Below are 15235 nucleotides of genomic sequence, written 5' to 3'. Positions count from 1 at the left end.
GTACCTTAGTTCGAAATTACCTCCGTCCAGACGCGGCAGGCAGGCTCCCCCGTCGACTTCGCGTGCTCCTCTCGTCGAGCTGGAGTACCGCAGTCGACGGCGAGCACTTCCGGGTTCGACTAATCGCGTCCAGACAAGACGCGATAAGTCGAACCCAGAAGTTCGATTTTCTTGCCGCCGAACTACCGGGTAAGTGTAGACCTACCCTTAGTTACTCCTAACATTTTTGCAAAATATACATGTTCCAAGGATTCTGGAAGTAATTCACCTTCCCTTAAAGAAGGCTGAGGGCATAAGCAGGTTGACTGTATCCATTTAAACATAATATTCTTTAATGCAAGATGGCAGGGTATTGATTTTAACTTTATTTTTAAGTGAGTTTAGTGCATGCTAAAGGTGCTGGATTGATGGCCCTAGAGACTGAAGTCCTTTATCTACAGTACAGACAGCAGTGCAAGAGTCTCCACTGTATTATAATCCTCAAGGGACGGGTCCTAAAAAGGTTGAGCCTTTTAAGGTTGTATTTACTAGAGTAGTTTGTATGTGTTATGAAAACACTAACTGCATCATGGTAAGTAAGTGGTGTGATTATTTAATGGAAAGAACACTAGAACAGGAAAGGCAAATAACTGAACCGGTTGCATTGCTCTACAACTAAGATTTCAACCGACTGTATTAAACCTGTTTATTTGGAAAGTGTACATTAGCAGTACGAAAAAGCAAAGATGACTATCTAAACACTGTTCATGGTGCAAAAGAGCCACAGGCATATCTCCATAATGTTATGAGACAAACAAATGAACTATACCAGTCAGAGTTCTGGTTATATAAGCCTTTTGTGTTTAAAATCCTCCAGAATCTTTATAGTTAACAGAAAATTACTAAAATCTTTATATCAAGGAAGTCTGTCAGGAATTTCATCGGTTCAAAGTTGTGGCAATTTTTAAACAAAGAAATCTGTTAACTGACATTAAGCAAGCATCCTTTTTTTTTTTTTTTAGCAATCTCAGTAATACTTCCACGTAAAGACCTTTCCTCTCAACGGTAAATACCACAAAGTACAGTTTAGTTTAATTTATTTCACCTTAAAAAGCATAGCAAATGAGCATTAAAATAACTAATTCTTAACAAGAGCTTCTAATGCAGTGTAACATTTCAACACATGATCAACCATTGCTTATTGTACACCTTTCCTAAAAGCTCCTGAGAATTAGGAAAAATGCAGGTAACATTTTTGGGTCATTTTAACAAAAATAAAAAGATTTGACAAAACATTGATTCCTTATGTTTAGCCAAAACTCACTAAATAAACTGGAATGTTATTTTTACAGTGTTAGGTGAAAAAAATATTACTGGGGGGGGAGGGAGAATCAAACCTTTAAACTGCAATAGTTCTTCATAATCAGCGAGAACTGCTATGCTGTTACAAGATACTAGAACAAAAGATATAAATGAGCAAGATGACCGCTTTTTTTCAATCACTTACCTCATCATTCAGCTCTGCTATCTGATCTTTCAGTTCTCTAATATACTGGTTAGAGTCGGAGTTATTAAGCTGCCCTTGAATTTTTCCTTCTTCTTTCTGTTTTTTATAAAAAAAAGAAAAAGAAAAAGCTTGTTCAAAATCTTCATGTTTATAATACATTCAGTCTTATTTCACGAGACTGACTGAATCAGGTGTTTAAGTAGGGTGACCAGATGTCCCGATTTTATAGGGACCGTCCCGATTTTGGGGTCTTCTTATATAGGCTCTTATTACTCCCCACCCCCTGTCCCGATTTTTTTTGCTGTCTGGTCACCCTAGGTTTAAGACAGAGCTTTTCACTTCTAGATCACGGATTTAAATCTCACCTAGACAAGCAGTAACTGAAAAATGTCACCATCTGAAGATAGTACAATGGCCTTTGTGAAATGAGTTAGTTGTCACAGTTTCTAGTGATTAGCAACTACCCCCCCCCCCCCCCGCTGCCATTATCTATTCTCTGCAGAGAATAATAAGGGTCTGAAGGCTTAAATGACACACTGAATTAGTCCCCTCAGTACAGGGTTGAGGCACACAGGCAGAGCTCTGCAGAGAAGTCTGAAGAGTTAAAGGTTAGTGTATGGAAGCCAGCATATAACCAAAAGAAGTCTATGAACAAAAGGTTCATGTAAGTGTGATCTCTCTCTTCAATGCAACTTCTTAAAAGTAAGGAATATCAAGTTTGGGACACTTGTTAGATGCATCTTAAATGCCCATACAACAGGTTTCCACTGATCTTGAAAGTACTGTATTATCATAAGGGACTTCCTTCTGCCTTCAACTGACAAGGAAATGTAACCTGGCATTTCCTTGCTTTTTTGGATGATGTGTCTGGAGGATATCAATCACACTTGTCATACCTTAATCACTTTTAAATGCAGTTTTTGATTATGGAATTTCATTGCTGAAGTGTAGGAGGGCTTCAGCGAGTGTGAAGGGGACAGGGATGCCCCCAGCCCCTATGGCATAAGGGTATGGATGTGTTTGAAGTGGAGAAGTCAAGGAACCAAGTGTGTATGGGAGAGGGTTGGTAGGTCTCTACACTACCCAACTCCCTTTTGATGGTGCCTGCATTCTGGGGTGGGAGGAATCTGTCAATTGCCACATTTACTCCATGGCCAGCTACAGCTCCTAAAAACAAAGGAGTATGTTGATGATTCAGAGGCCTGAAAGCTCGCAGCACTAGAGCTCGTAGCTTCTCTCCAGAAGTGTTCCTTCCTCACTGCTTTCCAACGGAGCCAAAGTTTATGGCAGACCAATCTCCTCTGTTTGATACGCATAGCACGGGAGGAAGGCCTCCTCCCTGTGGACAGCCTGTGCTTTCAGTCCCATTAGAACAACGGTAAACAGTGGCCACTTTCACTAAGGGGTTAGTGTTCCTCATACCATCTTTATTGAAGGTATAAGCATTTTCAACCCTATAATACAATGGGAAATGGCAGCCATTTTAAATATAGAAAAATTGAATAATGGAAGAGATTAGTAACAATGAGGAAGAAGTCAATGTTGTTGAAAGACAACACGTCTTCATGTTTACATTTGAAGGTAGGAGGCAGTTTTAATGATATGGAAGTTTGAAGGATAAGCCAGTCATTTGTTAGCAAAAAGAAAATGTTATCCTTTACTCACACCTCATGGGATATAAACAGGGTGGAGCAATTTAAATTTTTTTTTTTTAAGTTATTGAATTAAATTAGGCTGAGACTGTCAAAATAATTTGAAATTTGCTATTGCAACTTTAGTTCATTATAAAGGTATAATCTAAACTATAAATGCTTTTTATTAAAACACTACTGGTAGCATCTTATTTGATTTTTACTAATGTACTATAGGGAAAAAACATTGAAAATTACAGCCCTGATTCTGAAAATTTAAAGAATCAATCTTACTTACATTAATAAATAGTCATGTGTTTAAAGTTAAGCATGTACACAAAAATGTTTACAGCATATAGCACTAGAGCTATTAAAAACTTTTTAGTGGCATAAAATCACTTCAAAGCAAAATTGCTCCTAACTATTTAGTTGATTGTTTTTATACACAGGCCAAATTTTTAAAAAATAGGAGCCTAATTTTAGGCTCATAACTCAATATATAGGCACCAAAAGCTGGGATTTTCAAAAGGACCTAAGTGACTCTGGAGCATAAGTCCCACTGACTTCAAACCTGGATTGAGGAGTATAGCCTAGCTGAAAAATGCAGCTTTCTTGACTGTGGAAACTATCAGTATGTGATGTCTGTTCCAAATATAGTGGTGGCCATTTGCTTATTATTTGAATTTGTGTTCTCACAATGAGGATGTTAACAGGGCCTTGGATTTCTCTTTTTTTTGCGCACAGATGAGCATTTTAAGTGTGAAGTTTCTTGGTAGAATTTTAGGGTTTGCATCAGGGGTGGGCAAACTCCGACCCACGGGCCAGAGCCATTTTAAGCCAGCCTGCGAGCCGCACCACGTGGCTCGGCCCTGCTCCGGCTGGGCACAGCGTCGGGGCCACACTACGTGGCTCGGCCCCGCTCCAGCGCTCCAGCCAGGGTGCAGGGTCGGGGCCGCACCACATGGCTCCCAGAAGCCGCAGCACAGCCCTGCTCCGGCTCCTACGCGCTCCAATGGGAGCTGCTGGGACGGTGCCTGTGGATGAAGCAGCGTGCAAAACCGCCTGGCTGCGCCTCCACATAGGAGCCGGAGAAGGGACATTCCACTGCTTCCGGGAACCGCTTGAGGCAAGCGCCCTCGGAGCCTGCACCCCCTGAGCCTCTCCCCACGCCCCAACCCTCTGCCCCAGCCCCGATTCCCCCTCCCGCTCTCCAAACCCCTTGATCCCAGCCTGGAGCACCCTCCTGCATCCCAAACGCCTCATCCCCAGCCCCCCACCCCCAGAGCCCACACCCCAATCCCAATTTTGTGAGCATTCACAGCCCGCCATACAATTTCTATTCCCCTATGTGGCCCTCGGCCCAAAACGTTTGCCCACCCCCGGTTTACATAGCCATTTTTCACTAACGATTACGAACTTAAGGCTAGGCCTACACTACACTTTTGTTGGTAAAACTTTTGTCGGTAAAACTTTTGTCGCTCAGGGCTGTGAAAAAACACACCCCGACCGGCAAATTTTACTGATGAAAAGCGCTGGTGTGGATATGGCTTTGCTGGCAGCAAATGATCTCCCGCTAACACAGCCCCTCGTTGGGGGTGGTTTTATTTTGTCAGCAGGAGAGCTCTCTCCTGCTGACAGAGTGGCTACACTGTGTGGCAAGGTTTTAGCGGCACAGGTGTGCCGCTGTAAGCTGTGCCGTGTAGACACAGCCTAAGAGTATAAAGCATCCATTTTAGCATCTTAAGACTATAAAATGGGGAAAAAGTAAAGAACTAACATGTAAATAAAGAATCTGATTTAAAAAACAATGTAAATACAGTAATTAATTTTAAAAATCCAATTTGAGTTTAAAAAAATTACCTACACTGGCTACAAATTTGGTGAAGATGGTATATTTTTAACACCAGACAAGAATGGTTGCCTCTGTTCTTTAAGTGGAAAAAACTGAATCCAGCATTAGAGGTCTGGTAGCACTTCTAAATCAAAACAGTTGGGGGAGGAGGGAAGTGTTGCTTTTTTGAAGAATTGCCAATATGAGAAGCATTCATGGAGAGCTCCTTTTAAGACATATATGAAATATTAAAAACCACAATATACACAAATACCAGGCTATTAAGATGAAGGCTAGGGTCCTGAGCTCACATTCACGTATTTTCTTCCAAACCTCTTCATGGCACGAGTTAAGAAAGGAGTCTTAAGATGCACTGAATTTTAGCTTCCATCACTTTGTCTATAATACTGATAATTATATAACACCTATAAAGTATCCACTACAGAATATATTACTAGACTAATGGCTAATCCATATACAGTGATGGGCGATCACTCGTTACTGAGTATGATCATCTTCCATGGGAGTTATGGGCCCCAAGGTGGCAAATAAGGCCAATCCTTGACCCACAAGTTCTATTACAATGAGGGCAGCTGTTTTCAGGCTCATCAGGAGGCTGTTGACCATGACTGGAAACCAGTCTCTCCTTCCTCCTGCACCTCTAGTCCTCTTCGGCTTGTCGGCAAGCAAGTTCAAAATGCAGGGGACCATCACGTAGGACTTCACTCCATTTTAAGCAATCCTGGGCAAGTGTCTCCCAAGTATCAATGTCAATATTACATTTTTTTACAGTTGTCCTTCAGCAAGTCCTTATAACGCTTCCGTTGTCCACCCACATTATGGTATCCTTCTTTCAGCTGAGAGAACAGGACCTGTCTGGCATTCGGACAACGCGACCAGTCCAGAGGAATTGCTGACTGATGATCATTGCTTTGATACTGGTGGTCTTTGCCTCTTCCAAAACACTAATATTGGTGCGCCTGTCTTCCCATTTGATCTTCAGAATCTTACAAAGGCAGCATTGATGGTGCCTCTCAAAGACTTTCAAGTGTTGTCTGTAGGTTGTCCAAGTTTTGGACCCATACAACAGTTTTGGGAGAATAACAGCTTGATAAACAAGAAGCTTGGTGTCTGTACGAATGTTGTGATCTTCAACGACCCCGTAAACAAGAAAAAGCTACACTGGCACAGCTCAGGCGATGTTGAATTTCTGCATCAATATCTGCCTTGGATGAAAGATTACTTCCAAGGTAGAGGAAATGATCGACATTCTCCAGTGCCACTCCATTGATTTTGATAGATAGGGCACGTAATACCTCATTTGGAGAGGGCTGATAATATCAAGAAGACTAAAGCGCTCTAAGAGTGAAACCAAGACATGCGTAAGCATCGGCAAACACATTCAGGCTCGTTTGAAGATCTGAGAGGGCAAAGATTGCGCTGTCATCAGCAAACTGAAGTTCCACAATAGACGTTGTGAAAATCTTACTCTTGGCTTTCAGCTGCTAAGCCTGAACAGCTTTCCGTCTATTCAGTAAGTGATTTCAACGCCAGCTGTAAACTTCCCAGCAATTAGGTAAAGAATGACAAAGAGTCCTGTGGCACCTTATAGACTAACACGTGTTGGAGCATAAGCTTTCGTGGGTGGACTCCAAAGAGACTGCTGAACTTCAGTTCATCTGCAAATTTGACACCATCAGCTCAGGATTAAACAAAGACTGTGAATGGCTAGCTAACTACAAAAGCAGTTTCTCCTCCCTTGGTGTTCACACCTCAACTGCTAGAAGAGGGCCTCATCCTCCCTGATTGAACTAACCTCGTTATCTCTAGACTGATTCTTGCCTGCATATTTATACCTGCCTCTGGAAATTTCCACCATACGTGTCTGATGAAGTAGGTATTCACCCACGAAAGCTTATGCTCCAATACGTCTGTTAGTCTGTAAGTGCCACAAGACTCTGTCGCTTTTTACAGATCCAGACTAACACGGCTACCCCTCTGATACTAGGTAAAGAATGACAGCAATAAAAACCGCAAACATGGTTGGAGTGATGATACAGCCCTGTTTGATTCCTGTTTGTACTTTGAAAGGTTCACTCTCTAAGCTAGTGCTGCTCAGAACAGTCACTTTCATGTTATCATGAAGCAATTTTAGGACATCGATGTCTTTATCAGGACATCCAATCTTAGAATGTACAGTCCAGAGGGCACGGCGATTCACTGAGTCAAAGGCTTTAGTTAGATCAATAAAAGCCACGTACAGTGGTCGGTTTTGCTCCCAACACTTTTCTTGCAGCTGCCGTGCTGTGAAGATCATATCCGCAGTTCCACAACATGGTCAGAAACCACTCAGACACTGGTAAAATTTCTTCTGACTGGGGCAGAAGGCGGGTTGCAAGGATCCGCGCCAGAACTTGCAATGGCTAGGAGGGAGATACCACGAGAGTTTCCACAATCCACTTTATCCCCTTTCTTGAAGAGGGTGACAATCAGGGCAGCCCTTATTTCACTGGGTATCTCTTCCTTTATCCAGATTTTAAGGATAAGCAGGTAAAGCTGCTGAATTAGCTCTGGCCCACCATTTAAAAAGATTTCTGCAGGGATCCCATCTAGACCCGCTGCCTTGTTCATCTGCATGGTGACATTGTGTACCTCATACAAATTGGGAGGGAGGGGGCACTAGAAGCAAATCCCTCTATGACCATTTAGGGATGAGCTTGGAGACACCCCCGCCCCCCCCACATATACAGTATTTATCTACCCACAGAATAAGCAGCCATGGAGCCAGAAAATGAGATGAAGGCAGCTCCTCTAGTCCTTCCTGCATCAATGCAGAGCTGTTTGGGGGTTAATGCTTTTGACAGTCTAGTTTTAGAGGCAACCCAAAGGGCAAAAAAAACCAAAAAACCCAACACTCCCTTTTATGGCAGCTTTAAAGTGTTCCTGCTATTTCTAATATAGATAAGTAGAAGTTTCAAAATTTTACTTTCCTCCTTTGTTGGAGGACTGATGCCCCAAAGTGGAAGGAGTAAATAAATAGGTTGAAAGGTGGGAAAGCCCAATATCACTCACTCCCACTATAGATCAGGAACAGAACCCATTAGAATCAGGCCAGTGTATTTCTAGAGTAATTCCTTGTAATAGAAGGAGTACAGAAAAACAAATTCAACAGAAACGATAATCTAGTGTATAATTAAACCACATTGACATTATATGGAAACAAAGTGAGAGCTCTGTTTGAAAAACAGCTTTATGAACATGACACCTTATTCAACGAATCTGCTTACTTCAGTCACTAAGGTGAGTTTTTGCTACTTTTCACTCCTGTGAACATTGCAGAGCAAACTCAGCTATGACAGAATTAGCTGATTCCATTCCTTTGTGGACAAACAGAATTATTTACTGAATTCCAATCAGTTACACCTCTACACAGCTCTCACTAAGGGCACAATTTTGCCTGCAGAATTTTCATTATTGATGATGCAAGGAAAGGAAAGATGCCAGTTTATCTTTCAGATTTCATGGTGTCTGTAGAACTGGCAACTAGAAAAATATTCATACACTGAATACATTTGATGTGGAAGTAGTTGACTTTGTGGGGTTCCCTGTGTGCCATTTTCAAGTGTCACTTTTCAGAGAAAAATGATGCAACTTCCCCTTGCAACACAAAGCACTAGAAGTTTGATGTTGTTGCTCTTAGTGGCTGTAATAAGTAACAGATTAAGTCTAGATTCAGCAGTTTATGAATTGCAAGGACGTAGGGAGGGAGAAACAAAGCTGGTCTTAGGACAAGGTACTAGAGCCTTCCTTCATGACTGCTGATGTTCACTCTAAATAGCGATGGAGAGTTTATTTTCATTCGAGTTCTTAGTCACGTAATGTACCACTAAGCTAATGTCACTGAAAATAGATAGCAATGTATTTAAACATTTTGAAAATAATTTACCAATATTAGGGTTGACAGTTTACATCACCAATGTAACTATTTAAAGCTACTACTTCAAAAGTACCACCAACTTGTTGGAAAACATTTTAGGCATTACGTAAGAAATTACAGTCATGATCAGTCTAAACTAAAAAATTCTTACCAAAATTATCTAGCCTTAAAAAGACAGTAATAATCTAGTTTAACCAATGAATCAGTGGCATAAGTTTATGAAGTATAAAATTGTGTTTAAGTAAAGATCTGATTTATAGTTTGGTGTGATTATAAAAGCCTCTTACTCAAATTATTTTCTCAAAAACTGATGAGATCTCACTAATATGCATTTTATGCAGAAAATAAATTTAAGTTTTTAACTTCATAAAATGGATAAATTGCTTTTCACTATTCAGAGTGATTTTAAGATTTTTTTTTCTTTCCCTTATGTTGAGCTCAACTATTTTCTAGCCATTTCCATATGGTAGCTTCTGATAAGCAGGATGGGGTGGGGAATGCAACTAATATTTCTGAGGGTCCTGATTTCAGACTAGCGGTTAACAAGCTTCCTATTTTAAGGCAGCACAGCTAGTGTCAAACTAAAGGAAAAGCTCAACAGAAGACAAAGGTTCTTAGTATATCTGTGTTTAGGATGAGATGGAGCTTTTGCACCTTAAGATTTTTTTTTAAGTATGATTTGAGCATATGCTGATTTTTTAAACCCAATAAAATGTGTCCTATTTAAATCTTAGGCCTGGTCTACACTACGAGTTTAGGTCAACTTTAGCAGCGTTAAATTGAATTAAGCCTGGACACGTCCACACGACGAAGTCCTTTCTTTCGACTTAAAGGGCCCTTTAACCCGGTTTCTTTACTCCACCTCCGACGAGGGGATTAGCGCTAAAAATCGGCCTTTGCGGATCGGATTTGGGGTAGTGTGGACGGAATTCAACATTATTGGCCTCCGGGAGCTATCCCGAGCAGTCAATGTCAGAGTGCAAAAAAGCACAATTTGAATGAGAGGAGAGGTGGCGGGATGAATCGCGGGCTGAACAGAGCAAGTGGCGGGCTGAAGAGATAGGTGGCGTCAGCTTGCAGACAGAAGGCCAGAGTCGATGCTCCGGCTGCTGGAGCATCAAACTGATATGCTCCAGCGTATGGTTGAGCTGCAGGAAAGGCAGCAGGAGCAGAGACCGCCGCTATAGCCCCTGTGTAACCAACAGCCCTCCTCCCCAAGTCCCATTGCCTCCTCACCCAGACGCCCAAGAACACGGTGGGGGGGGGCCTCCGGCCACCCAGTCACTCCACCCCAGATGATTGCCTGAGCATCGGAAGGCTGGCCTTCAATAAGTGTTGAAGTTTTAAAGTTTTAAACTGCAGTGTGTCCTTTTCCTTCCCTCCTCCCCCACCCATCCCGGGCTACCTTGGCAATTATCCCCCTAGTTGTGTGATGAATTAATAAAGAATGCATGAATGAGAAGTAACAATGACTTTATTGCCTCTGCAAGCGGTGCTCGAAGGGGGGAGGGGAGGGTGGGGTGGTTGGTTTACAGGGAAGTAGAGTGAACTGGGGGCGGGAGGGCGGGCGGAGGGTTCATCAAGGAGAAACAAACAAACAGAAGTTTCACACCGTAGCCAGGCCAGTCACAAAACTGGTTTTCAAAGCTTCTCTGATGCGCACCGCGCCCTGCTGTACTCTTCTAACCGCCCTGGTGTCTGGCTGCGCGTAATCAGTGGCCAGGCGATTTGCCTCAACCTCCCACCCCGCCATAAATGTCTCCCCCTTACTCTCACAGATATTGTGGAGCGCACAGCAAGCAGCAATAACAATGGGGATATTCTTTTCGCTGAGGTCTATCAGAGTCAGTAAGCTGCGCCAGCGCGCTTTTAAACGTCCAAATGCACATTCCACAACCATTCAGCACTTGCTCAGCCTATAGTTGAACAGGTCCTGACTCCTGTCCAGGCTGCCTGTGTACGGCTTCATGAGCCATGGAATTAAGGGGTAGGCTGGGTCCCCAAGGATCACGATAGGCATTTCAACATCCCCAACGGTTATTTTCTGGTCTGGGAAGAAAGTCCCTTCCTCCAGCTTTCGAAACAGACCAGAGTGCCTGAAGACGTGAGCATCATGTACCTTTCCCGGCCATCCCACGTTGATGTTGGTGAAACGTCCCTTGTGATCCACCAGGGCTTGCAGCAGCATTGAAAAGTACCCCTTGCGGTTTATGTACTCGGTGGCTTGGTGCTCCGGTGCCAAGATAGGGATATGAGTTCCGTCTATCGCCCCACCACAGTTTGGGAATCCCATTGCAGCAAAGCCATCCACTATGGCCTGCACGTTTCCCAGAGTGACTAGCCTTGATATCACCAGGTCTTTGATTGCCCTGGCAACTTGGATCACAGCAGCCCCCACAGTAGATTTGTCCACTCCAAATTGATTCCCGACTGACCTGTAGCTGTCTGGCGTTGCAAGCTTCCACAGGGCTATCGCCACTCGCTTCTCAACTGTGAGGGCTGCTCTCATCCTGGTATTCTGGCGCTTCAGGGCAGGGGAAAGCAAGTCACAAAGTTCCATGAAAGTGCCCTTACGCATATGAAAGTTTCGCAGCCACTGGGAATTGTCCCACACCTGCAACGCGATGCTGTCCCACTGGTCTGTGCTGGTTTCCTGGGCCCAGAATCGGCATTCCATGCCATGAACCTGCCCCAGTAACACCATGATTTCCACATTGCTGGGGCCCGTACTTTGTGAGACGTCTATGTCCATGTCAATTTCCTCATCACTCTCGTCGCCGCGCTGCAATCGCCTCCTCGGCTGGTCCTGGTTTTGCTTTGGCATGTCCTGGCTCTGCATATACTCCAGGACAATGCACGTGGTGTTCATAGTGCTCATAATTGCTGCGGTGATCTGACCGGGCTCCATGATCCCAGTGCTATGGCGTCTGGTCTGAAAAAAGGCGCAAAACTGACGGAAGGAGGGAGGGGCGACTGACGACATGGCGTACAGGTACAGGGAATTAAAATCAACAAAGGTGGCTGTGCATCAGGAAGAAACACAAACAACTGTCACACAGAATGGCCCCCCCCCAAAGACTGAACTCAAAACCCTGGGTTTAGCAGGCCGTTGATTTCACGGAGGGAGGGAGAAGCAAATGAATACATCTATTTTTTAGATCTTAAGCTGGCAGCAGACGGTGCAGCATGACTGATAGCCCTCGGCATCTTCTGGGTGCTTGGCAGAAGATACTGTACTACGACTGCTAGCCATCATCGTCAAGACGGTTCAATAGGACTGCTGGCAGGACTGAGCCTCCAGGAGACAAAGCATGTCTGCCCAGGTGCCTCTGATTGAACTGGAATACGACGATGATGGATATAAATCGTAATACACCATCTACTGCCAAAAGGCAAGGGGCTGCTGCTGTGTAGCAATGCAGTACCACATCTGCCGGTACCCAGATGACATATGGTGACGGTGAGCTGAGCTGAGCTGAGCGGGCTCCATGCTTGCCGTGGTATGCTGTCTGCACAGGTAACCCAGATAAAAAGGCGAGAATCGATTGTCTGCCGTTGCTCTGACGGAGGGGGAGGGGCCTGACGACATGTACCCAGAACCCCCCGCGACACTGTTTTGCATCATCAGGCATTGGGATCTCAACCCAGAATTCCAATGGGCGGCGGAGACTGCGGGAACTGTGGGATAGGTACCCACAGTGCAACGCTCCGGAAGTTGACGCTAGCCTCGGTACTGTGGACGCGGTCGGCCGACTTCATGCACTTAGAGCATTTTATGTGGGGACACACACAATCGACTGTATAAAACCGGTATCTATAAAACTGGCTTCTATAAATTCGACCTAATTTCGTAGTGTAGACATACCCTTAGAAGATTTCATGAGAGAAAACGAGTCATTTACACAGATGCCCGTAACTGACCAAGGATTGTGCAACTGTCCTTACAACTTTACAATAGCATGTTAAATTGTTCTGTATACATCCTGGAGATTCAAGGACCACAACAAGGACAAGCCAGTACAGATAGACCATGACTACATTGAACTGCTTAAAGATTCACAACAAGCTATATCTACCAAAGATTTTTTCCTTCCTCCCCATTCCCTCATAAAAAAAGTCAAAATTATCTGAATTATCTTCTGTTCTGATGATACTCTGATATGTATGCTCAGCTGCTATCTTGATGGGGGAAAAACTTTTATCTTACCAAGTTCCTACTGCCATTGCAGAAACCAATGTAAGGCCTAATTTTTTCCACTAAGTTGTCCTTTAGCATCAGCAAGGCTCCAAGGAAGATCTTCCATAAGTGGTTCAATTGTTTCCACAACCGTGCAGTTTCAGTTGGGGCCTTTAACTCAACATAACGTTGTGCTTTATAATCTATAGTTTTGTGACCACTCCACCATAGTGTCTTCACATTTGACATTTCCCCCTTCCCCCGCTCCCCCCATCTCTTATGAAATTATACTGTACATATATTTGTATCTTGAGAAAACACCTAACCATAGCAAGGCTAAAACCCATCAGCCACTGTGTCCAGGCAACTTAGGCTACTGCTTACACATCATAATTCTAGATAGTGTCATCTAGGCTGTGACAGTGATCTAGCTGCCACTGAGAAAATGAGATTGGTGAAGATACTACCGTGTGCCCCAGAGGTGGTCAAACACCCTGAATCTCCAAACATTCGTTGACCTACAGATGGAAGTTGCACAAAGGCTTTACCGTGGGGTCTTTACTGCAATGCTCTAGAGAAAAATAAAATTGTTTATCAGCTTTGGCTTCGTAAAGAGACCTTATTTTGGGGAATTAATTCCAATCTTTAATACTGATCTTTCCATTTAGTTCCTAGTCATGAACTATGCTGAAAATTTATTGTTTGAGAAGAAGTGGTAGCTGTAATAGGGACCTGAATTAATGCTGAACTGAAATAGAGAGATAGGGAACTGAGGAGGTTGAAAAGGACACGGAAATGGGACAGGAACTGAAAAGAAAAGTGGAGCTATAACAAGTACTGAATGGAATTGAAACTAAGTTATGGACTCCTGATAGTAACACTTCATGAAATTTTCTATGTAGGCTATTCTCCCCCACAATCCACAATTTAAATCTATTACAAGGATTTGATGCCTTAGTGCATTTACCGGTGTATCCTTCTCAAATTAGTAACTAGAGACAGATCTGGATTAAGCACTAGGCTCAAATTGGCCTTTGCCTAGGGGCCAGGTTTGGGGGTTTTTTGCGGAGGGGATGGGGGGGAGGGGAAGAACTAGATAACGTGATGTTACCTTCAGGCTGAAGAAACAGACTGCCGTCATGAGGCTGCATGCTCCTGATGAAGGAGGTTGCTTTAGAGAAAGTAGCAAATTCAAGGCTGCTGCTACCCCTATCCACTACAAGCAGGGAAGAAGAAAAGCATGCCCAGCCCTGCAGCCCTACTGACCCCATACCAACTAGTCCAGGCACCCCCACCAGGCATAACCTACCCCATAAGAGGTAAGTACCTGAAGATGGGGTCCTGGCAGCCACCACAGCTTCAGGATGGTGTGCCCATCTACTTCAGGACTGGAGAACTAGGCTGCTACCACAGCAATTTACAGGAAGAAGAGGACTCTGACTGGAGAAAATGGCTGCTGCACCCTCTGGCTCTCACTATTGGGAGTGGGGGTGAGGAGAACCTCACCTAACAGTTTGCACTGCCTACTACTGCTTTTGCTTCTCTAGTAAGCCAAGTTCTCCCTGATCTGCTGCTGCCGCCAATCTTCATCCCACTCCTGTGGTATGATCAGCTGGTTTTATAACTCTTAAGAGAGCTGATTAGTTTCCAGGTGTTTGACACTTTGGAGACTGGATAGTGCCTAAAATCCAGTAGGGTATATTGTGCTAGGAAAAGGGAAGGTTTCTAGCCTGTGGGAGAAAGGAAGGGGTCAGACTCTTGTCTCGATTGGATGCAGCCTGTTCCCTTTCCCCCCAACCGAACCCTCTCAGCCTGGGAACCTGCTGTGGTTATGGTAGTTCAACTATTGAAGTTGGAAGAGAACTAGAACACTGAGGGAAACAAGGAGAGCAGAAGGCTATTGGCTCATAGTGAGAAGGACAAGAGCCCAGTAACATTTTGTTCTCAGCCTTTAGTTTAGAATATGTATACAGTTCTTGAGTATTCTAATGGTTAAACACTGAACACATTTGAAAAAAATCAAACAGTTCCCAAGTAAGATTTTCAAATGACAGTTTAAACTGGTGTGTCTGACCTTCTGATTTCAGAGGAGGACCTATCAAGACCAAAGAAATAAGGAACACTTTTGTTGGTTTAGGATATGAAAAAAAACAGAACACAGTAAAATGTTCTT

The 15235-nt window shown here is 43.7% G+C and overlaps 1 protein-coding gene across 4 annotated transcripts in view; it reads right to left on the bottom strand.

Annotated features, from left to right (window-relative positions):
- The window catches only part of LOC113404956 (ecotropic viral integration site 5 protein homolog), a 134085-nt gene that overhangs the window by 30994 nt on the left and 87856 nt on the right, over nt 1–15235 (bottom strand). For all 4 annotated transcript variants that reach the window (XM_026655881.2, XM_026655880.2, XM_026655882.2 and 1 more), the window contains one exon: nt 1487–1582. In XM_026655881.2, coding sequence (XP_026511666.1) covers nt 1487–1582 — 96 coding nt within the window. The remainder of the gene's footprint in view (nt 1–1486; nt 1583–15235) is intronic.

This window comes from Terrapene carolina, unplaced genomic scaffold (genome assembly GCF_002925995.2).
Source record: "Terrapene carolina triunguis isolate 2854851 unplaced genomic scaffold, T_m_triunguis-2.0 Scaffold211, whole genome shotgun sequence".
NCBI lineage: Eukaryota > Metazoa > Chordata > Testudines > Emydidae > Terrapene > Terrapene triunguis.
This window is presented reverse-complemented; position numbering and strand designations above follow the sequence as displayed.